The following is a 23,061-nucleotide window of genomic DNA, read 5'->3' as shown; positions in this document are numbered from 1 at the left end:
CAAAAAAAGCCCTTAAGCTTCTGTACTGATAAAACCAATGGAGACAAGATGGAACACCCTCTTTATAAGTGATAACATACTAATCAATGCTGGATAGTAGATGTAGGTAGGGATGGCAGAGAATTCCGCCACGGATCTCGGTGAGGCCAAATGCCAGTGCATTCGGCCCCCTGAAATCTGTGGTGGAATGGCCTGCCACCCCCCCGCAGATCCCCCCTGCAGATCCCCCCCGGGACAAGACTCACCTGGGGTGGATCTTCCGGGCGGCGGCGGCTCTGGCGGCAGCTGCTGGTCTTCCAACCAGCTGCCGCCGCCATTTGCAGTTCTTGGTTTTTTTACAGAGACGTGATAGGCTACATAAGTTTTTATGTAGCCTAAAACGACTGGGTTAAAAAAAAAAAAAGGCGTAAGCAAATGGCGGCAGCTACGGCTGCCACCATTTGCGTTCCTTATTTTGGGCTGTCTTAGTCTACGTAAATAATTACGTAGATTAAGTCTACGCTATTTGCGTTCCCCTTATTTTCGCCGTCTTAGTCTACGTAAATATTTACGTAGATTAAGACGGCAAAAATAAGGAACGCAAATGGCGGTGGCCATAGCTGCTGCCATCTGCGTACGTGGTTTTGTTTTTTTCCCCAGAGCCCTCCACGGCCGGAAATCCGGCTGCGGACGGCTCTGGCCTGGCTGGGCCTGGCCGGCTGCTCCACAGAGCTGCCGTGGAGCACAGCCGGCCGCGGAGGATTCCGGGGGGAGGAATGGATCACCTCCCCCCCGTCCAGGATTCCGGGGGGAGGGACGGAACACCTCCCCCCCACCATCAACATAATCTGCGAAAGGTAAGTGACTTTCGTACATTCCTAGATGTAGGACAGAGTGGTTCTATTACAGGGATGGGGAACCTCTGGCCCAAAGGAGGTCTCCGTCCAGCCTGCCAGATTCCCTGCCTTATCTCTGATCACTAACTAGAGATAAGTTTCCCTGCTCACCCACTGCATTAAAGGTTTTAATTCCTATTATTATTATTATTATTATTTACATTTCTATACCACCCCATAGCTGAAGTTCTCTCGGCAGTTTACAGAAGTTAAAACATTAAAATACAATATATAAAGTTTAAAAGCCATTTACATAAAAGCACACAGACAATATACAGAAACAACATATAATGAAAAAGAACTTTGAACAGTCAGTCATAACTAAAGACGCATCCAGGACTGATTAAAACTCATCATGTGCTGCCAAATGCCTGGGGGAAAAGATAGGTCTTAACCTGGCGCTGAAAAGATAACAATGTTGGCGCCAGCCACCACTGAGAAGGCCCTCTCCCTTGTTGCTGCTTTCCAAGCTTCCCTTGGAAGAGGCCCCCAGGGGAGGACCTTAGACGGTGCCAATGGAGGCTTTTTAAAAGCCCAACTGCAGCAGCGGTGGGGGGGGGGAATCTTCAGGGTGGGGGTTGCTGCTGGGGAGGAAAGGGCTAACCCTCCCCAACAAAAAAATCACCTCTTCCCAGCTGCAGTCAGGCTGTTAAAAAGCCCCCACTGGTGCCAACAGAGGCTTTTTTCAACCCTAGTTATAGGTACTATTAGTATTTGACCTACAATTGAGACTAGTCTTACTTCCATTCATAAAACAAAGGGTGTTTTCTATGCCTTCACAAGTGCTTCAGTTATCACCTGAGATACCACTCTTTCATATTTCCCTCATTCACAAGTGAAGAGTGTTCTTACTTTAAAAGTCCCTGTTCCTCTTCCAACTCATATAGGAGATGTTTTCCCACTTGCCTAGTCCTGAGTATGTACAGCTTTATGTATACATTCAGGGCTATTGATGGGGGATCAATAATCCGCTCCAGGCAAAGATGATCTGTTCAAAGATGTTGAAATGTGATGATGAATTCACCTCTCTGCTCAGCTTCCAGTTGAGTTTCAAATGAGGTTATTTATTTCACAATCAAAACCACATGCACACAAATAGCGAGCAAGCGAGAGGCTCAAAGATACTGTTAGTGACCTGTGAAAATGCTCACAGTGAAGGTACAAGACTTCATTAGTTTTGCTCAGTTTTGCAACCATGCTGGCAAATGACAATAACATCTGAAGAAAAGTTGCTGCTGTCTGTTACCATGTTTCATATCTCCTGTCAATGCTTCATTCCAGGGGGCCATCTTAGTCATTAATTTTTCAGAGCAAAAAACACATCATAAATACAAGGAGGCACGTGGCAAAACCCCAGAGCCATCAGTGATTCCCTTCAGCATTTTCCGTTACTTCTCTGCGTACATCAGCTAAAAATTCAATACTATTACATCACAGTCTGTAGCAAACCTGTTTTTCCAAGTAGTTTAATTCTAACATATGTACACGTCTCCATTATTCCGTGTCTCGCAGATTATTCTGTATCCTGTGCATACTGTTCATCGCAATATAAGTTTCCCCATTTGTACTGTTCCACTATTCTCCATTTTTGTGTATATTTAGCTGTTGAATGCAGACTGCTCATGCATGACAGCTGTCAGATATTGTCAAAAATTGACTGCGTGCCAGCTATCAAATTCAGTAAGGTATGGGCCATTCTCATATGCCGGCTGTCAAATACCGAGTGCTACTGCGTCTTGTCTGAAGGCTGTTCCATTTTGTATGCGTCTTCTATCGCATGCAGGATACATAACCCCAATATTAGTTTTCGGTATGGACATGAGTAATCTGTCATTGCAACGCTATGGGTATGTTCCATCTCTTCCTTTACTCATCCCATCCCATGTACTCATCCCATCTCTTCCATTACTCATCACATGTGCCTGCCTGCAAGCAGGAATTTCCCCCACCCCAAGACTCAGCAGAGCTCTTTAAGGCCCCCTCCACTGTTGGCCCTTGGGAAACTGTGCACATGGGATAGATTGTGCCCTTAAATTTTATGTATATTTCCAATATAAAGGCAATCACGGACATTTTTCTAAATGTAGGCTGCAATCCTAGTATCCACTTGAACTGGGAAAGAAAAATGGGAAATTAGGGCGGGGTGTGTGTGGATGCCCTGTGTGAGTCCATTACAGCTTATGGTATCACGGAGGAGGTCATGGCTGGCTGGCAGAGAGGACACTTGGCAACATTTTGTTGCAGGTGACCTCCATTCGTTAATCAACTGAACTGAACCATCAACTGTTGACTGTTCCTGCTGTGTACCAGCTTGACAATGATGTTGCTATATGTTGTCATGTGTAGTAATAACATGTGGATGCTACTGCATGACACAGAGATCAGTTGCACTCAAATATTGTCTGTGCTACCTGCTTAAAAATAAACATACTTTTATACCACTTAGGGTGCAATGCTATGCATATTTAGACAGGAAAAAAAAGTCCTACAATTCCCAGCATTCCCCAGATAGCCATGCTGGCTGGGGAATGCTGGAAGTTGTAGGACTTTTTTGCTGTCTAAACATGCATAGGATTGTGCCCTTAATATACTTAAAACTCCTACGCGGTTCACAAGAAAAACACAATTTAACATGATAAAATAATAATTAAAACCATCGTGACAAAATAACAGAAAAACAGGGCGGGATCATTATCCTTTACAAGTCAGGGTAAGCCTGCGTGAACAAATACATTTTCAAGAGGAGTTTAAAACTTGCTGCTGCTTCTGCCTCTCAAACCACAGGTGGGAGAATGTCCCAAAGGGCAGGTGCCACCACTGAGAAGGCCATTACCTGGTGGCATTCCAGTGGTCATGGTACTACCAATAAAAGTCAAATAGAAAAGATTGAAGACATGTATTTGCAGATGTCAAATTCTGACGTCTAGTATGTAGCATCTGACAAATATCTAGTATTTCCAAAGTAACACTTGGAGAGGAGGGTATTGAGGAAATGGGGTGGGGGAGGGATACATTAGTTTCGGCCCTCCTTTTTTATACAGCTAGCGGCTATAAGTACAGAAACCGTTAGAGGGAGCTGAATGTAATCATATCGCTTTCTTCTGATTCGAATCTATGGTTTTACTGGCTGGCTTCATCCTTCCTTTCACATTTTCAGTCTTTCGCCTTGCTCCTCCTAGCAGCAAAGGAAGCCGAAGAGAAGCAGGAAGGGAGGCAGGCCCTCGGACGGGCGACGGAGCTCGGCCGCATCCATTCCTTTCCGCACAGCATCAGAAAAAGTTGCTTCTTGCAAGGGGCGCGGCCGGGGCGACAAAGAGCTGGAAGCTGGGTGAGTGGAAACAAACCCCGGTTAACGGGGATCGGCGGACGTAGCGGGGGCGCGGAGGAGCCCTGCAGCAGATGGTGGGTTCGGGGCGTCTTCCGGGAACGTGAGGCATGTATTAGTCACGATCCGCCGGGGCTTTACGGCCACAGCGGCGGGAAATGCGGAAACGGATCCCGCTTCCCTCCCGGCCGGGAGAGAATCGTGATGCCGGCACCGGCTTCCGGGCTTCAGCGCGGGGAGCAGCCGGGCAGGGCCTCTCGCTCGCTCCTCGCACTCGTGGATGCGGAACGGAGGCGCCGGGCTGGCGGCGCGGCGGCGGCGGCGACAGGCTCCGGCGCAGAAGCGATCGGGCGGCCGCTCGCTGGGCTCGCAGCGCGCGGCCCTCCCCGGAGCGGGCCTGCAAAGGCACGCCCGCTCGGCAACGCCGCAGGAGGAGCAGCAGGAAAACTCGGGCGGAGCGGCTAGCTGGGACCGGCTTCCAGGCAGGCAGCGGGCTTGCCTCGGCGGGCGGAGCGGCCCCAGTTCACTGCGCGCCCTAAAGCCACCCGGAAAATCAGCCTGTGGTGTCCCCAGCCGTGCGCGCGCGCGCGCGCAGCCGGCATCGCCTGCCGCCCCGGCGCCGCCTTTCGGGGGGCGCGTGTGGGGAAGCGAGGGCGTTGGAATGACTGCTGAGGAACTGTGCGCGGGGAACCCCAGCGAGGCAGGTATCCCAGAGTAAGGAGCGGCGAGTGCCCGGGCGTGGTCTTGGGGACGTGGGTCGAGGGAGAAGGTGCATCCACAGGCTCCTGTTGTAATTAAAGTTACATACTCCGCTGGTCACTTTATTACTATCGGTATAGCGCTGTAAGTGTGCGAGAGGAACCAGTCTTTCTCTCATGACGCTGCTAAAGGTGGGAAGTTTGAACGGGGGGGGGGGGGGGGGGAGTCTTGTCGCAGCAAGCCAGGGATGAGCAGCAGCTTCAGTCTGTTATTACTGCAGAAGGCAAGTGCTGCCCTCTGGATCACACTAGACCATAGCTTTGTCTGGATGCTCTTATGGGATGGGCAACTTGTGGCCCTCCAAATGGTTAGGCCTACAACTCCCATCATCCCTCACCATTGGTTATGCTGGCTAGGGCCAAAGCATCTGGAGGAGTTGTGGGCCAAAGCATCTGGAGGGCCAGTTGCTCACCCCTGCATTAAGCTTTCTCCTGCCCTTTCATTTGCCTTCTGGTGTCACCGGGGCTCCTTCTTGAATTCAGTGAGTTCTTTAAACTCAGTGGGGTTCACTCCTGAGTAGACATGTATAGCATTGCATTGTTAAAGGCCTTATCTTTCTTTTGTTTTAATTTTGACAAGAATCTCAGGCACATGCATTTTGTGAAAGTGGTCTTGTGGCACCTTAAAAACTAACAAATCTATTATTATCATAAGCTTTTATGGACTAAAGCCCACTTCATCAGATGCATGAAGTTTTTTCCCCATTGACAGGTATATTCAGCTATTGGGTAGCATAGAAATGTAATAAATATGCTATGTAGTTCTCAATGGATATACAGTGGTAGGTGTGTGGGGTGGGTGTAATGGCAGGAGGATAGAAAGAAAGTCAAGGAAGCCAATACAGGTGATATTGCTTGGATTCAAAGCATCACTATGCAAGGGACGGGCCAGACTGAAGGGCAGGCTTTTTCACAAACTGCAGTTAGGTCAGTGGTGCAACCCCCCCCCCCCCCAAATATCTTTTATTGAAGCAAATGTGGTTACTAGTAGAGTGTAACTGTTCATATGTGATAGAGAACATACACATGGAAAGGCAGAACAATTTCACCTAGGTTTAGCTATACCAAACAGTTAATCCACACTAACGATGCAATCCTATACATGTCTAATTCAAAGCAAGTCCCATTGAGTTCAATGGAGCTTAAAGGTAAAGGTGTCTCCAACCAGTCGTGTCCGACTCTAGGGTGCGGTGCTCATCCCCGTTTCTAAGCCGAAGAGCCAGCGCTGTCCGAAGACGCTTCCGTGGTCATGTGGCCGGCATGACTGAACACCGAGGTGCACGGAACGCTGTTACCTTTCCCGCCAAAGCGGTACCTATTTATCTACTTGCAATTTCTTGCTTTTGAACTGCTAGGTTGGCAGGAGCTGGGACTGAAGACGGGAGCTCACTCCATCACACAGCACCCGGGTCTCGAACTGCTGACCTGCCGACCTTCCAGTCTGCAGTTCAGCGTCTTAATTTTGCTGCCAAAATTTCCCTTTGCCTGGTTTAGATTGGCAATGGACATGTATTATCATGAAGTATTGCATTTTTAGTTATTCAAGAGTTATAGCCTTTCTTGATATCTCGAGTGAGACCACGCCCACCCCATACCCAGCACTGTGTAGTGAGTCTAAATGGAAGAATCTGTCTTGGAACAGATTCTTGTTGCGTTAACACTCCAAATTGAAGCTAGTATGGGGTGGGGGTAGGTGGGATACCATGAACTACATTCCTCTTGCAAATAAACTCACAGGAGAGAGTGGACCAAAGGGCAAATCCCGTGACCATGATGGTGGCATTGCATGTTATTGCACAGCAGTTCCCAGGATACAAATCCTACCAAGGTGGCTAAAAGTAACATAAAACTAATAAAACCACAATAAGCAATATTAACATTTTTTAAATCATCAAGATCCTTCCCTCAGGGCAGGGTGAGTCCAGTTGGAAAAGGTGCGGGTGTCTGGTATTATCCTCATCTACCTCCCTCTCTCCTGGATACTTCTCGCAGGGCAGTTGTTGACAGAAGGGAGCAGGGAGGCATGCCCTGAGGTCTGCTTTGCCTGCTTCTCTCTCCTGGAATTCTTTCCACTGGGCAGTTGATAGTCGCTGGCCTTGTGAGGGGGGCGGATGTTCCAGCTGGAGCAGGTTTTCTTCACCTGCCTCTCCTGCTCTCTCCTGGCTTGTGAGGAGCCATCGTCTGAAGGACCTGCCACTTGCAAAACCAGACTCTTTGTCTGGTTTTGCCATGAAGCCCACATTTGGCCATGAAGCCCACATGCCCACAAAGCCCACATGCCATGAAGCCCACATTTTGATAGGTTTGCAGTGGTGTGCAGACAGCCTGTTACTGCACGTGAGAAACACTTTAATCACACCACACAAGCTGGATCTGCCACATGGCCACAGAAGCTTTAAGTTTGGTGATCTTCTGTACTACTGTTCATCCACATAATGGCTCCAAGGTGGACAAAAAAGCAATGATTTGATTTTTTAAAGGACTGTTTTGATTTAAAACAGATACAGTCATGAGAAAAGTTAACTAGTGAACTTTTTCATTAACTTTTAAAAGCTGCTAGCTTTTAACTTCCAAGGACCCAATCCTATGCATATTTAGACAGAAAAAATGCCTACAACTCCTAGCATGCCACAGTCAGCATGGCTGGCTGGGGCATGCTGGGAGTTGTAGGCCCTTTTTCTGTCTAAACATGCATTGGATTGCACCTTAAGGGCGCAATCCTATGGGGATAGATGGCCGCCTCTGAACTCAGGGGTGACCGCCTATCCAATGCAGGGCAGGAGAAGCACGGAGGGGATCGTTCCTCCCCACTTCTCCTGCCCTGCATTTGCGGCTAGACAGATGATTTCAGCTATCTACCCACGGGAAGGCGGAATGGAGGGGGAGGCTGCCAGATGACATATAGGATGTGTGGTACCAGCATTTCTGCCTTCCCCACCCCGGAATGCCCCCAGAACTCCCCGTTTTGCCTGCTCCGCGCTCCTCTTCTGAGCACAGAGCACGGGGCTGTTCCACGCTGCCTGCAAGGCATGGGGGGAAGGTCAGTTCTCCAGGAACTGACCCCGGAGCGCAGCCTCTGAGGTCGATTCCCGGAAACCCACATATCCTATGGCCATCTAGCCACTGACTAGCAGCCATAGGATTGCTCCCTAGGTTGATTTGTGAGAAATGCATGAAACACAAGGAATTGCCTATTAGCATTATTTTTCATTTTCAGTGAGTGGGCTTCTTTTTCAGAAGCCTGCAAAGGGATACTAATTTACTTGGAACTTACCCTACTTTATCTGACAACAGTGTTTTACTTATCATACAGTTTACCAATACTTATATTAGATCCTTCTTACCCTCTTGATTTGCAGCTGATTTTTTTTCCTTGGATGACACAAAACACATTCAAATTTTAAATTGTTGCTGTTGTGAGGAACAGTGTCGTCATCAACTAACTGTGAAAAAAACCTACCTCTGTTAAATTAGGCTACTCATCATGTTGTGTTTTTTTTTTAATGATCCCTTGCCTATTCTGAAGTAATAAAGAAGAAAGTAATGCTAAGCATGTGCAGAGGGCTGTGGAGCTCTGTGGCAATGGCTTTGAGGACTAGGCAACCTGAGCCAGGAGGAGGCACAGAAGACTTTTAAAGATCAGTTTTCACTGTGGGGTGAACTCAAAAAAGGCACTTTCATGTGAGGCTTCTAAAACTGAAAGCCAGCCACTGAAAGCCAGCGCTGATCAGGAGTTTACACACAGCCTCCCTTGCTTTTCAAACAAGGCCCTCCAATCAGATTCACTGCAGCAGCAGTTGGGCCTATCTATATAAGGAGGCACGCTTGCAAGGGAGCCAGCTCTCTGAGCACAAGGAGCCCCCATGATGAAGCATCTCAACCCTAGGAACAAAGCATCAGCAAACAAGTGAGTTATGCAACTGTGCGAGTTTAGCAACAGCGCAAGGAGGCCAGGGCGGCAAACTCTTCCTTCCATACTCATTGTAAGTAATTGTCAATAAATAACTATAAATAATTTCCCACCATCTCGTAGAAAACAACTATGTTTTCCAGGGAAAATACACCCAAATAAAAAAGAAGCTATGAAGGTAGAAAGCCAGCAGGGGGGCAGGGGCTATCCAGTGTGTTGCACTGAGTGCCACATGTACGACTATCTGCCTTCTGGACGGAAGTCGTGGGTGTGTGCTCGGTGTAATGAGCTCCTGGCTCTGAGGGAACAAGTTCGTTCCCTTGAGGCCAAGGTTGCTGACCTGGAGAAGCAAAGAGAGGCAGAGAGGTTGGTGGATGAGACCCTCAGGGACCTATTAGCTGTGTCCTACTCCCAGAGTGACAGCTTCTCTGCTGTCATGGAGAATGCGGGTCTCAGGGAAGGAGGACATCATTCTGAGGAAGAGGGAAACGATTCCTTAGGAGGGACCCATTCCTCAGAAGATGAGCAAATATCCTCTGGCACCAAGGATGTGCCTCTGGAGGGAGGGGGGCTTGTGGTGGTTGGAGATTTGATCATTAGGCATGTAGACAGCTGGGTTTGTGATGGGCGTGTAGAGCGCATGGTGAATTGCCTGCCTGGTGTGAAAGTTGCAGATATCGTGCATGGTCTAGATAGCCTAATCAATAGTGCTGGGGTGGAGTCAGTGGTCGTGGTCCATGTTGGTATCAGTGATGTGGGAAAATGCAGTTGTGAGGTCCTGGAAGCCAAATTTAGGTTGTTAGGTGGGAGGTTGAAATCCAAGACCACCAAGGTGGCTTTCTCTGAACTGCTACCTGTTTCATGTGCAGGGCCAGCTAGACAGGTGAAGCTGAGGAGTGTCAGTGCGTGGATGAGGCACTGGTGCGGGGAGGAGGGGTTCAGATTTGTTAGGCACAGGGGAACATTTTGGGATAAGCTGGCCCTGTACAAGAGGGACAGGCTCCACTTGAACCAAAATGGAAGCAGACTGCTGGCGCTAAACATAAAAAGCGTGGCAGAACAGCTTTAAAACTGAACCCTGGGGGAAAGCTGACAGGAGCTGAGAAGCATCCAGTTCGGGTACAATCATCCCAAAGGGATGAAGATGAAAATGTTTTTGATTGCCCAAACATAGAAGGGGAAGAAATAGGTCAGGAGTACATGGTAGAACATAATAGCGAATCAAAGGGGCCAACGTCCCATAGCAAAAGATGCACATGCCAGAGGCATCTGGGGAGGGACACCGTGTATACGTGTTTTATGCAAATGCTAGAAGCCTCTGAGCCAAAATGGGAGAGTTGGAGTACTTGGTTTTAAAGGAGAACCTGGATATAATGGGCCTTACAGAAACCTGGTGGAGTGGGAGAGCGACCAATGGGAGATGGCCATCTCTGGATATAGAGATGATATAGACATATAGACTCTACAGGAGTCTATATACAGGAGTCTCTACAGATGATATATAAACTCTACAGGAAGGACAGGGAAGGATGTACTGGGGAGGTGTTGCCCTTTACCTCAAAGAGGGCATAGTGTCGAGCAGACTAGAACATCTAAAAGGGGTAGGCTCTTCCACAGAAGCACTGTGGGTAACAATACCAGGCTCCAAAACTAGTTTAGTGCTAGGAAAATGCTATCATCCCCCAGACCAGAATGTTCAGAGTGCTCTTGAGATGGAAAATGAAATCAGGGAGGCCTCCAAACAAGGAAGTGTTGTAATAATGGGTGACTTCAGTTGCTCCCACATTGACTGGATAAAAGCATGTTCCAGTCACAACAATTTTTTCATTGTGACTTTCAACAAAACAAAGCAAACAAACAAAAACATAACAAAACCGAAAAATTGAAGATATAACAACATGCTCTAAAGTCCTCAGTTTCAAATATTACAACATTGTAGGGAGAAAAAAAGGAAAAAAGAATAGATTACACATAAACTTCAGTAAAAGCAGATGAGATATCCAAATATAAGTCCATGCGCAAGTGATGCCTATATACTACTCTTTCAAATGTTGCTAGTGTTAAGTCTTCAAACCATTGCATTATAGGCAGTGAGCTTTTATCTTTCTAGTATTGTAGTATCAGTCTTTTAGTAGCCCGGAGGGCTTGAAAAATCCATTTATGCTGGCCATGGGTTACATTCCAAAAAGCAGGTAATAGTTTAAGAGAGAACATGTATGTCATTAAATATTAAAGAGCTTCCCAATACAAAGGTTATCCATATGATAACTTCCTCCCAAAAGGAGGCAACTATTGGGCATTTTAAAAACATATGAATAAAAGAAGCATTAACTGCATTACACCTCCAACAATTAGCCGAGTTTGACAAACCTTTGGTAAAGAGACATTGTGGCATCCAATAGACCTGAAACAAAGGTTTTTGCTGAATAATACATAACTGGAGATCAATAGAGATATCAGATACAGACTCCAAAACAGCAGTCCATTGATTAGACAAAATAGGACATTCCAATTCCCTGTTCCATTCCTGCTGTACACCTGGTGTATCATATTTATTCACTGATAAGTATTTATAAACATGAATCGTGGGTCAATATAGTTGGTCAGATTGAATAAGTGTTTCCAATAGCAAAGGAGACTCTGAGGCAGTAAAAGCAGCAGGACCAAATCTAGATACTAACAAATGTTTCAGTTGCAAATTCAGGTGTAGCAGGCAAATTTATCTCACAAAGTTGAAAATGGCAAAAACTCATAATCAGCACCTAATAGTTGATCCAGGGTAAAGATAATTTTATCTGTCCAGGTCTGCCACAGAAACAAAGAAGTTAAATTCCTCAATGTCCTAAACGATTGTGCCGCAGAACAGTTGATCCTGGAACCAACCAGAGGGAAGGTGACCTAAGATTTAATCCTAAGTGGTGTCACCCAGGACCTACTACAAGATGTAAATGTTGTTGAACCAATTGGAAACAGTGTCCACAGTGCTATCAGATTCAATATATATATTTAAGTGGAAAATTGCACAGGAAGTCCAACACGGTCACATTTGACTTCAAAAGAGGAAACTTTTCTAAAATGAGGGAACTGGTGAAAAAGAAGTTAAAAGCGGGAGTCAAGAGGATTAAATCCCTTCAGAATGCTTGGAGATTACACAAAACCACAATAATAGAAGCCCAGCTAAAATCTATACCACAGGTTAGGAAAGGTAGCACTGAGTCCAAGAGGTCGCTGGCATGGTTAACGAGCAGGGTTAAGGGAGCGACTGGAGAAAAGAGAGCTTCCTTCAGAAAATGGATCCCTTGCCCAAGTGAGGAAAACAAAAGGGAGCACAAGCTTGCACAAAGGCGTTGCAAGCAGACAATAAGAGATGCAAAAAAGCATTTTGAAGAGCATATCGCTAACAGTATCAAGGCCAACAATAAAGAATTATTTAAAAACATCAGAAGCAGGAAACCAGCTAGGGATGCAGTTGGACGACAATGGAGTTAAAGGAGGACTGAAGGAGGACAAGGAGATTGCAGGGAAGCTGAATGAATTCTTTTCATCCGTCTCCACTGCAGAAGATATAGGACAGATACCTGTGCCTGAACTGATGTTTTCAGGAAGGGAGTCTGAGGAGCTGAGGCAAATAGTGGTGACAAAAGATGAAGTTCTCAGCCTTATTGATAAACTGAAAGCAAATAAATCACCAGGCCCAGATGGTATCTATCCCAGAGTTCTGAAAGAACTCAAATATGAAATTGCTGATCTTCTAACCAAAATATGCAACATGTCCCTAAGATCAGGCTCTACACCAGAGGACTGGAGGATGGCCAATATAACACCAATTTTCAAAAAGGGATCCAGGGGGGATCCAAGAAATTAGAGGCCAGTTAGCATAATGTCTGTTCCAGGTAAATTGGTTGAAGGCATTATTAAAGATAAAATTAGTAAGCATAAAGAAGGATGAGCCCTGCTGAAAAAGAATCGACACGGCTTCCCCAAGGTAAGTCCTGTCTCACTAACCTTGTAGAGTTCTTTGAGAGTGTCAATAAACATGTTGACGGGATGATCTGGTAGACATTGTTTATTTGGACTTCCAAAAGGCTTTTGACAAAGTCCCTCACCAAGGACTCCTGACTCATAGCTTAGCAGTTGTGGAATAAGAGGACAGGTCCTCTTATGAATCAGTAACTGGTTGAAGAACAGAAAGCAGAGGGTAGGAAGAAATGGTAAATTCTCCCAATGGAGGGAAGTAAATAGTGGTGTCTCACAGGGATCTGTATTAGGACCAGTGCTTTTCAACGTGTTCATAAAGGATCTGGAATTAGGAGTGAGCAGTGAAGTGGCCAAGTTTGCTGATCACACCAAATTATTTAGGATGGTTAAAACAAAAAGGGATTGTGAAAAGCTGCAAAAGGATCTCTCCAAAGTGGGAGAATGGGCATCTAATGACAAATGTGGTTCAATGTAAGCAAGTGTAAAGTGATGCACGTTGGGGCAAAAAATCCCAACTTCAGATATAACCTGATAGGATCTGAGCTAGCGGTGACCGACCAAGAAAAGGAATTAAGAATAAAACTGCCAATTTCATACTGACCCTATACAAATCTTAATGGTGCGACCACCCTTGGAATACTGTATACAGTTCTGGTCACCACAGCTAAAAAAAAGGTATTGTAGTGCTGGAAAAGGTGCAGAAAAGGGCAACTAAAATGATCAAGGGGCTGGAGCATCTCCCCTGTGAGAGAAGGTTACAACAGCTGGGATTGTTTAGTGTGGAAAAAAAGGAGGGTAAGGGGAGACATGATAGAGGTCTACAAAATTATGCATGGTGTTCTCCCTCTCTCAAAATACTAGAACCCAGGGTCATCCTACGAAGCTCATTGGTGGGAGATTCAGGACAGATAAAAGGAAGTATTCTTTTCACACAGCGCATAGTTAAACTATGGAATTCACGACCACAGGATGCAGTGAGGGCTACCAACTTGTATGGCTTTAAAAAGGGGTTAGACAAATTCCTGGAGGAAAAGGCTATCAGTGGCTACTAGTTTTGAAGGCTATGTGCTAACTCCAGTACCAGAGGCAGTGAGCCTATGTACACCAATTGCTGGGGAACATGAGTGAGAGGGTGCTGTTGTGCTCACGCCCTGCTTGTGGGTTCCCAGTTGACAACTGGTTGGCCGCAGTGCAAACAGAATGCTGGACTAGATGGACCCTTGGTCTGATCCAGCATGGCTCTTCTTATGTTCTTAAAACACACATTGATTTCAATAAAGAAATATCACAATGCATGTATTTTAATATGAAATTAATATTGTTATTTCAGGAAAGTTAGCACTACTTTAAAAATGTCCAGAATGCTGAAAGATTTTTAGCACAAAATTGCAGTGGCATAAATCTCTGATAGGCATATAAACATGTAAATTAAGGATAACTTCTTTACTTGTATATCTCCTAGGGCAGGGGTGCAGAACCTCTTTCAGCCCAAGGGCCAAGTTCCATTTCGGAGAAGTCGGAGGCAAAGTGGGTAGGGCCAAACCCATACAAATATTTAAAATGCCAGCATATTGTATCTTAAAGTGCTTCCTGCCCGTAACTAAGCCTTAGGAGAGGCACTTCATTTTTTTAGAAAGGGGAAAAACTGCACAAAACTGGGGTACTACCCAACAAATTGGTGGTTGGGAGAAAGGGGGTGGAGCAAGGAGAAGGGGGGTGTCCTTCTGGGGAATCCCAGGGTGCCAGATTTGGCCCCTGGGCCTAGGGTTCTGCACCCATGTGCTAGGGCTGGTAGATTTAGCAACAGAAATTGCTCCCACTGTTACTGGGATCAATGTCTCTACTTGTTTGCACTTGATTCCTCTCCTGCAGCTAATTGGCTGCTCTGTTAAGTTCTGCAAGAAAACAGAAAATGCCAGCAAGAATTCTGGGACTTGTAGTTCCTAAGAGATCATATCTCATAGGAAGGCAAGTATGTCTCTCAAACGTGACCTAGGGTGCAATCCTATGGCCATGAAGCAGCTAGACGGCCATAGGATTGGTTGGTTTCCAAGAACCGACCTCAGAGCTCACACTCCAAGGTCGGTTCCTGGACAACCATCTCTCTGCCCTCTCCCCTGCCGCCTTGTAGGCAGCGCAGATTGTCTCTGGGCTCCGTGCTCATAAGAGCAGCGCAGAGCAGGGCAAAAAGGGGGCGTTCCTTGGGGTGGGGAGTGCGGAAATGCCAGTACGACACTTCCTATGTGTCGTCCAGCCTCCCCACCTCCTCTCTAGGTCCCATGGCTAGACAGCCGAAATCGGCTATCTAGCCATGAATGCAGGGTGGTTGGAGCGCAGAGGAGAGGATCCCCTCCACGCTCAAGTCGCCTCTGAGTTTGGAGGCAGCTGCCTATCCCAATAGGATTGCACCCCTAGAGTTTTGATAAAGAAATATAATTTCATATAGAGTCCTAGAGAGTGGCTGTGATAGGGAAAACTCTGAGAATGCCAGATTTCAATTTTTAAAAAATTTTTTAAAAGTTGAAGTTAACATTTTTTTAAATTAAAGTTAAAAGCTGGTAGCTGAAATGTTTAACTAGTCAGTCATTTCTTTAATCTTTTAACTAGTTAATTCCTAACTTTTTCAATTCAAATTCTTAGATTTTAAAAAAGGAAAGTGTGCAAAGCATATGCACTGTGACAAATAGAATCATTGAGTTGGAAGGAACCTCAGAGATCATCTAGTCCAACCCCCCTGCTCAATGCAGGCTCTGCACTGCAGGGTGCAGCTACAGCATCCCTGACAGATGGCCACCCAGGCTCTGGTTAAATACCTCCAGCAAAGGAGAACCTACTACCTTCCAAGGCAACCTGTTCCATTGCTGAACAGCTTGTATTGTTAAGTAAGTTCCTCCTAACATTTAGCCGAAATCTGCTTCCTTGCAATTTCCACCTGTTGGTTCTAGTCCTGCCCTCAGGAGTAACAGAGAACAACTCTGCTCCATCTTCTCCATGACAGCCGTTCAGATATTTGAAGATCACTGTCATGTCTCCCCTTAATCTTCTCCAGGCTAAACATACCCAGCTCTTTCAACCGTTCCTCATGGGTCATGGTTTCCAGGCCCCTTACCATGCTGGTCGCTCTTCTCTGGATGCACTCCAACTTGTCAATGTCCTTCTTAAAATGCGATGCCCAGAACTGGACACAGTACTCCAAATGCAGCCTGACTAATGCAGAATAGAGCGGAAGCACATAGAGCACATTTTTCTGTCTGAATGTGCATAGGATTGCACCCTAAATTCTTTTGAGATTGTCCCAGATATATCATGCAGTTTAGGCCCTGAGAAAGCTGGAATCCCTTTTTTAAAAGCCCTTAAATTTGAGTCTCAAGATCTTGTGAGAATCTGGCTCTTAATCTGCTCTGCTCTGCTCGTGTTCTCCATATCACGTCCTTGCCTTACGATGTGTGGCAAATCATTGCTAGGATGTGTCTGTTAAATTATTTGCTGAAACACTTGTGAGAATGGCCTGGAGTGGGGAGGGCTGGCAGGATCTCATAGAGGTGGTGTGTCTACATTCTTTTGTATGGAGCAGGCCCAGTGGGTTGTTTGCTTCACGGAAGCATTTGCATTTCCTAGCTTTCCCTCGACCAGGTGATCTTCAGATATGTTGGACTACAAGTCCAGTGATCCCCAGCCAGCATGATTTGGGGATCAGAGGTGATTTGCCATGCCCAGCAAACACAAAAAGCTGCAAATAACTGAGCTTCCTTTTGCAGATTTGGTGAGGATTTGAAAGCGGCTAATGTGAGATGCTGCTGGCGTGCCTCAGCGACTATCAGTGATCATTACAGTAACTTGTCAACGACTCATGTGGAATTGAAGGTGTACCATCTGCATTTAGGAAATGAAATCATCCAGATTACTGGAACTGTGTGTCTGCTCTTGTTTATTATTAAAGTTTCCAGCAACTTCCTTATTTATTTATTTATTGTATCATCATCATCATCATCAATAATAATAATAATAATATGTTACTGTTTATTGTTTATGTAGCACCATCAGCATGCATGGTGCTTTACAGAGTAAAAGATGACAGGTCCCTGCCCCAAGGAACTTACAATCTAACATTCGGTACAGGGGAAACAGGAACGGGAGGGAAGCAGGCAGAAGTAAACAGAGCAGCAATATGCAGTTGTTTCAGTTGCACATGCTTAGACTACTTACAGTAGGGCATGAAAAGAACCTGTGCTAAGGGCTTCCAGGGAAGGGTGGGTTCTGAGGAGGAGTTTGAAAGAAGTAAGACAGGTGGCATCACACAGGTGTTCTGGGAGGTGGTTCCAAGCATAGGGGGGCAACAGGGGAGAAAGGCCAGAGGCTTTTGATGGAGTAGGAGACCTACGGATGGTGGAAGGTGGTAGAGCTAGAGGAACAAATATCACGGGCAGGGATGTATTGGGAATTAGGATATAAGAGTGCACCTACGCCTTAACCACATACACAGGATCACACTTTTGTGCCCTTGGTCATATATACTAACAGCAGACTCATTCTTCAAGTGCCAGTCTTCATATTGCCACAACAGTACCATCCATGCACAAGTATTAGCAGGCTTGGGGGGAACCCCAAGATTTGCAGAAGTACAAAAGCACTTTGGGAGGAGAACCAGGGGTGGAATCACAAAATCGCCCAAGGAGTACTGAACGTGCTCAGTGTCTACAGATCACTGACTGATTGTTGGGAAGAGGAACAGAAAACAATGTGGGAAGGGAGAATGCAATCGAGTATTCTGAAAAAAGGCATGGCTGGCTGGTACCTTGAACAGGAACATTCCATGCTGCAACATTTTGTTACAGGCCCCACCTGTTAAACTGGAATAATGGGCGCCCACCAATTCCATTTTCACTGTCATGCATGCAAATTAGAATCCCACTTCACCCATAAGCTTGTGATGAAAGAGTAGGAAAGTGCACTTTTTACCCTCTTTAATCACTCTGTAGTTAGGAGTAGCTGATCTATGTCAAATTATCTTAGGGATCCTTCCCCTTGTTTTGGTAGCTTCTGATACTACTAGGCTTATCGGATTCCAAATCTTCCCTGGATCTGCTCCTGATTTCCACATTGTGGACTACTTTTGTAATAAAGGCCTTAGGCAGGGTTTTGAGGAAGGGAATATTGCCTAGCCTTACGGGGTTTGAATCCAGAAGGAAGCGAGAGGAGTTTGCAAATCTTGCTCCCTGCATAAACAGAGCACGTATTGTGGGAGCTAGAACATCAATGAGGCAAAGGTCTGTTTTATAGCTGGCATGGAGTAGACAGAGTGACTACATGGCACGCACCTGCTGAGAAAGATAAGCAGGTTTGCAGTCTCTGGCATTGATGCTACATCCACATTCTTGGTGCTGTTTCTTTCATTTCACTCTATCCCCCCAACATCCTCACCCCCATGGAATCAAAGACCAGCTGAGTGTGCTAGATTTACCTTTTCCTAGCTGGTTGATACTAACTTTAGAACCAATTTCTGTTGTGCTTGTGTCCAATTTGATTTATGGCATCTTTTTTGAATGATGTATTCTTTGAGTTGTTTTAATAAAACGTTAGCTGCCCTGGGCATCATTTTACAAATATAAGGATCAGGGCTGGCGTCAAGGGTAGGCATAGTTGGGCACCTACCGAGGGCCCACAGCAGCAGGGGCCCACTAACAAGAGCTCCCTGGAGTTGCTCTTCCTCTTCACCATTGCAGCCTGCTTGTTCACCTGCTTCTTACTCTGATCCAGACAATGATGGTGGTGAAAAGGAGGAGCAGTCGATACCACTGTCTACTTGCTCATTGGCTCACTGCTTACTTGCTCACTGGCTCTCTGCTTGTCAGGTAAGCAAGTGGAAAAGAGGATGAGGAGCCAGAGCAGTTGGTGACAGTGGTGATGAGAAGATAAACAATAATCGAGGGGGCCCACAGAGGGTGTCTTGCCAAAGGGCCTTCCAAAGCCTGCACTGATAAGGACATATATTCATAAAAAGGTGTCCCCAGCCAGGACACCTGAATATATGAATATATGTTTTATGAACATATATTCATAAAAGGATATAAATATAAGGATATAAATTATTGTAAACAATTAAAAAGGCAAGGGCCTCAGTGCTTTATGACCAAGCTTATACGCTGATCACTCTGTATCACCATATGTATAGTTATAGCCTTGTGGGCCATGTTAATTAATCTGCAACATCATCTTCCCCAACCTGGTACCTTCTAGATGTATTGGATTACAACTCAACTGTATTGGAGAATCATAGTACAACACATCTGGAGGATGCCCAGTTGATAAAAAGCTGCTGCAATACCTACCACCTCTTATTTCCCTACTCTCAGCCATTGAGACATGTTAGAATACCCCTTTCATCCATAAGTATGCACTGAAAGAGTGGGGAAAATCTCACCTTTTTATCACCCTGTACCAACTCCATTGTGTTTTTTGACAGAGTGTTAAGGGGTAATTAATCTATGTGAAGTGATCTTAAGAATTAAGCAAATAAGGACGCAATCCTGTCGGGATAGGCGGCCGCCTCCGAACTCAGAGGTGACCACCTATCCAGGGCAGGAGCAGTGCGGAGGGGAAGATTTCAGCTGTCTAGCTGCGGGAAGTTCGGTGGAGGGGCAGACACCGGATGACATATAGGAATCGTCGGAATGGCACTTCCGTCCTCCCCGTCCCGGTCTGCCCCCAGAAACGCCCCATTTTCACTGCGCACTGCTATTACGAGTGTGGGACTGATCTCCACTGCCTACAAGGCAGCACGGGAGAGGGTGAAGGTCAGTTCTCAGGGAACCAACCTATCCTATGGCCATCTAGCCACTGACTAGCGGCCATAGGATTGCGCCCTCAGGGTCTAATCTTAATTACACTAATCTGACTAATTCTCCTTGGGAACATTTTCTTCCTCCTCACATGAGCAAGTTTCTGAATCCTTGAAATGTGAGATGATAGATAGATAGATTTATCACATGTATTATAATTTGTTTTGTTATTCAGAATGATTCACAGCTGGGCTGTAGAGGGGGTGGAGATCATACTGTGTAAAGTGCTGATGGCACTATATAATATTGATGTTGCTATATAATAATTGTACTGGCAGCAATTGTGATGAGATAACCTGTTAAGGGCACAATCCTATGCATGTTTAGACAGAAAAAAGTTCTGGCATGCTGGCTGGGGAATGCTAGAACTTTTTTATGTCTAAACATGCATAGGATTGCACCCTAAGTCTTACTTTTGTAAGATCAGATCAGATTCTGTAGATGAGATTGTGTAGTAAAGAGGAAAGGGTACCAGAAGAATTAACCAACCTATTAGAGCTAATTCAGCAGTGCTAAATATTAGGCATATGACGAATCTGCTTGCTAACAAGAATTTGAACATGGAGGGGAAACTAGAATAGTGTTGGATGTACTTTAACTGCAAGTTTGGGGGAAATTCCATGGGAAGGAGCAGGGGACACAACATGTGGAAAATTTGTAGTACTAAAATTAATTTATGGAGGATGCTGTTATGCTTTGCCATCTGTCCCTCCCACCTTTTATTTTAATTTTATATTTTCTCCTCAGTATATGTCTTATTGTTGTTGTTCAGTCATTAAGTCATGTCCGACTCTTTGTGACCCCATGGACCATAGTACTCCAGGCCTTCCTGTCCTCCGCTCTCTCCCGGAGTGTGCTCAAGTTCATATTCATTGCATTGGTGATGCTATCTAGCCATCTCATCCTCTGCCATCCCCTTCTGCTTTTGCCTTCAATCTTTCCCAGCATCAGGGTCTTTTCCATGGAGTTTTCTTTTTGCATTAGGTGGCCAAAATATTTGAGCTTCAGTTTCAGTATCTGCCCTTCCAATGAGCAGTCACGGTTGATTTCCTTAGGATTGACTGATTTGACCTCCTAGCAGTCCAGGGGACTCATAAGAGTCTTCTCTAGCACCACAGTTCAAAGGCATCAATTCTTTGGCGCTCAGCCTTCCTTATAGTCCAGCTCTCACAGCCATACGTTGCTACTGGGAAAACTATAGCTTTGATTATACGAATCTTTGTCGGCAAGGTGATATCTCTGCTTCTTACTATGCTGTCTAGGTTTGCCATAGCTTTCCTCCCAAGGAGCAAGCATCTTTTAATTTCATGGCTACAGTCACCGTCTACGGTGATCTTGGAGCCCAAGAAAATAAAATCTGTCACTGCTTCCGTTTCTTCTCCTTCTATATGCCAGGAAGTGATGGGGCCAGATGCCATGATGTTCGTTTTTTTAATGTTGAGTTTCAAACCAGCTTTTGCACTCTCCACTTTCACCCTCAACAAGAGGCTCTTGAGATCCTCTTCGCTTTCTGCCATTAGGGTGGTATCGTCTGCATATCGGAGGTTGTTGATAATTCTCCCAGCAATCTTAATTCCGACCTGCGATTCATCCAGCCCAGCGTTTCTCATGATGTAATCTGAATATAAATTAAATAAGCAGGGCGACAATATGCAGCCTTGTCGTACTCCTTTCCCAATTTTGAACCAATCGGTTGTTCCATGTCCGGTTCTTACTGTTATGCAAATACATAAATACCAGAGGGACCAGTTATTAGTATAACTCAATTTTATACTTAGTTGGATTATTGCGTTATTGCTATTTCAACTTTGTTATTTAGCCTGATTGAAGAAAAGAGCTATTCACAAAATCAGTGTTTACCACATAACTAATTTTGTGCAATGGCACAATTGAACAAAACGGCCATCAGAAAAGAAATTAATGAACTTGATAATTGCATTCGTCGTCATGAAAACATAAAGCCCTTTAATAGAGGCACATTATATCAACTGATAAATTACCACTTCAACAGGTTGTATGAATTGGACCAAGATGTCACACGGAAACTAATCAGACATCGCAGAAATCAAAGTTCATTATGTTTTTTGCAGTTTTCTTACTCACTTAATCGATTGCTGCAGCAATTTGGCATGGCAGGGTTTAATCACTTCATCTACATGCTGATGATTCCCCATTTTCCTCTACAGATTGTTTGATAATAAGGTCAAGCTAACAGGTCTATAATTCACTACATTGTCCTCTTTACCCCATCTTTGTGTGCACAAATAAACAGACGTTCCAGGAAGCATGCACTGAGCAATTCAGTTTTGTTTGTCTTCCTGACAGGAATTCTGTGCCTTTAAAAACTTCATGACAAACCAGTTGACCAGGTGCAGCCTTTCTTGGCACAGGGATGCTATAATAGGGAAGTCTGTATCTCTTGAATTTCTGCCTGTTGCTCAGCAGTTAAAGCTACCTCAGTCTTAATTCCACCATAGCCAATAATTGATTCTATGCATCAGTATTGTTTGTTGAAAAATGGAGTTTGTACTTTCCTTGTCCTTAGGTAATCTATCTTTTTTTTTTTTTTAACTCTTTACTGAAGTGTATTTTCTCATTCTTGCCTTATTTGGTACCTTATTCCTGGGGTGCAGAGGAGGCAGGTATAACTTAATCCCTCCAACAAGACCAGACCAGCTTGTCATCTGATTCATTTGTTTTAGTCTTATTGAGCAATTGCTTCTCTTTGTTCGAGGAACAATTTAATTGGCACAGGGTTCAGGATGCCACCTTTGACCTTGCTAGATAGGGGTCCTTGTACAACTGCATGCTAGGTGGAAATCCAACAGGTCAAGCATTTCCCATCATTTCATCTCAATGCTGTGGAAACTTTGCTCCTGCTGAGTTTCTCCTTGCCATCCATGGGAATCTTGCCAGAGAGAGAAAGTGGCTACCTCTTATTCCAGCCTAACATAGCAAGTAAATTAGTTCTGATTTTGCTCAAAGCACCTACCCCCAAAGAACTGTATCCAGTCCAAATGCTTGTGCTTCTGGCATTTTGAACATTAATTGGTCTTATACAAGAGATCACTTCCCTTACTCTGTGGCTTTTTTTAAAACCACTGTTGACAATTGTGGGCTTTTCAGAATGGAGTTAACACTGTCCCAGTTATTATGCAGATACTCACGGTTAACCATTTTGTGTGCTTTCCCCCCAGATTGGTTTCAGTAATGAGGCTTGATGTCTGCATAGGAAAAATGGGTCATCATTCTTAAATTTGGTTTGTCTTGGAGCTTTGGCTGGAGAGGTACAAACACAAGCTGCAGTTAGTGCCTGTCGCTCTATGCAGAACCCAAACTGAACAAAACATTTGGGACCATTGCTAAGGAACTGCTT

At 45.2% G+C, this 23,061-nt stretch overlaps 1 protein-coding gene and 1 long non-coding RNA gene across 20 annotated transcripts in view; one reads left to right on the top strand and one right to left on the bottom strand.

Moving 5' to 3' along the window:
* The first annotated feature begins 3,490 nt into the window (after positions 1 to 3,490).
* The window catches only part of BAK1 (BCL2 antagonist/killer 1), a 62,729-nt gene continuing 43,158 nt past the window's right edge, over positions 3,491 to 23,061 (top strand). For 5 of the 6 annotated variants that reach the window (XM_084852988.1, XM_084852987.1, XM_084852986.1 and 2 more), the window contains exon 1: positions 3,491 to 4,203. Coding sequence is in view for 1 of the 6 variants with exons in the window: in XM_084852983.1 (XP_084709109.1) it covers positions 6,219 to 6,269 (51 nt within the window). In the remaining 5 variants the exon portion in view is untranslated. Of the gene's footprint in view, positions 4,204 to 6,142; positions 6,270 to 23,061 lie in introns of all 6 variants that reach the window. The other variant, XM_084852983.1, reaches the window with a different exon arrangement.
* The window catches only part of LOC146348398 (uncharacterized), a 62,421-nt gene continuing 54,995 nt past the window's right edge, over positions 15,636 to 23,061 (bottom strand). For 9 of the 14 annotated variants that reach the window (XR_014790613.1, XR_014790617.1, XR_014790612.1 and 6 more), the window contains 2 exons: positions 22,853 to 22,964; positions 15,636 to 21,399 (listed from right to left, as the gene is read on the bottom strand). This is a non-coding gene — a long non-coding RNA (uncharacterized LOC146348398). The remainder of the gene's footprint in view (positions 21,400 to 22,852; positions 22,965 to 23,061) is intronic. The other 5 variants (XR_014790615.1, XR_014790620.1, XR_014790614.1 and 2 more) reach the window with 3 other exon arrangements.

This window comes from Heloderma suspectum, chromosome 4, assembly GCF_057233095.1.
Source record: "Heloderma suspectum isolate Gila_16-S chromosome 4, 16-S_ref, whole genome shotgun sequence".
Taxonomy (NCBI): Eukaryota; Metazoa; Chordata; class Lepidosauria; order Squamata; family Helodermatidae; genus Heloderma; species Heloderma suspectum.
This window is presented reverse-complemented; position numbering and strand designations above follow the sequence as displayed.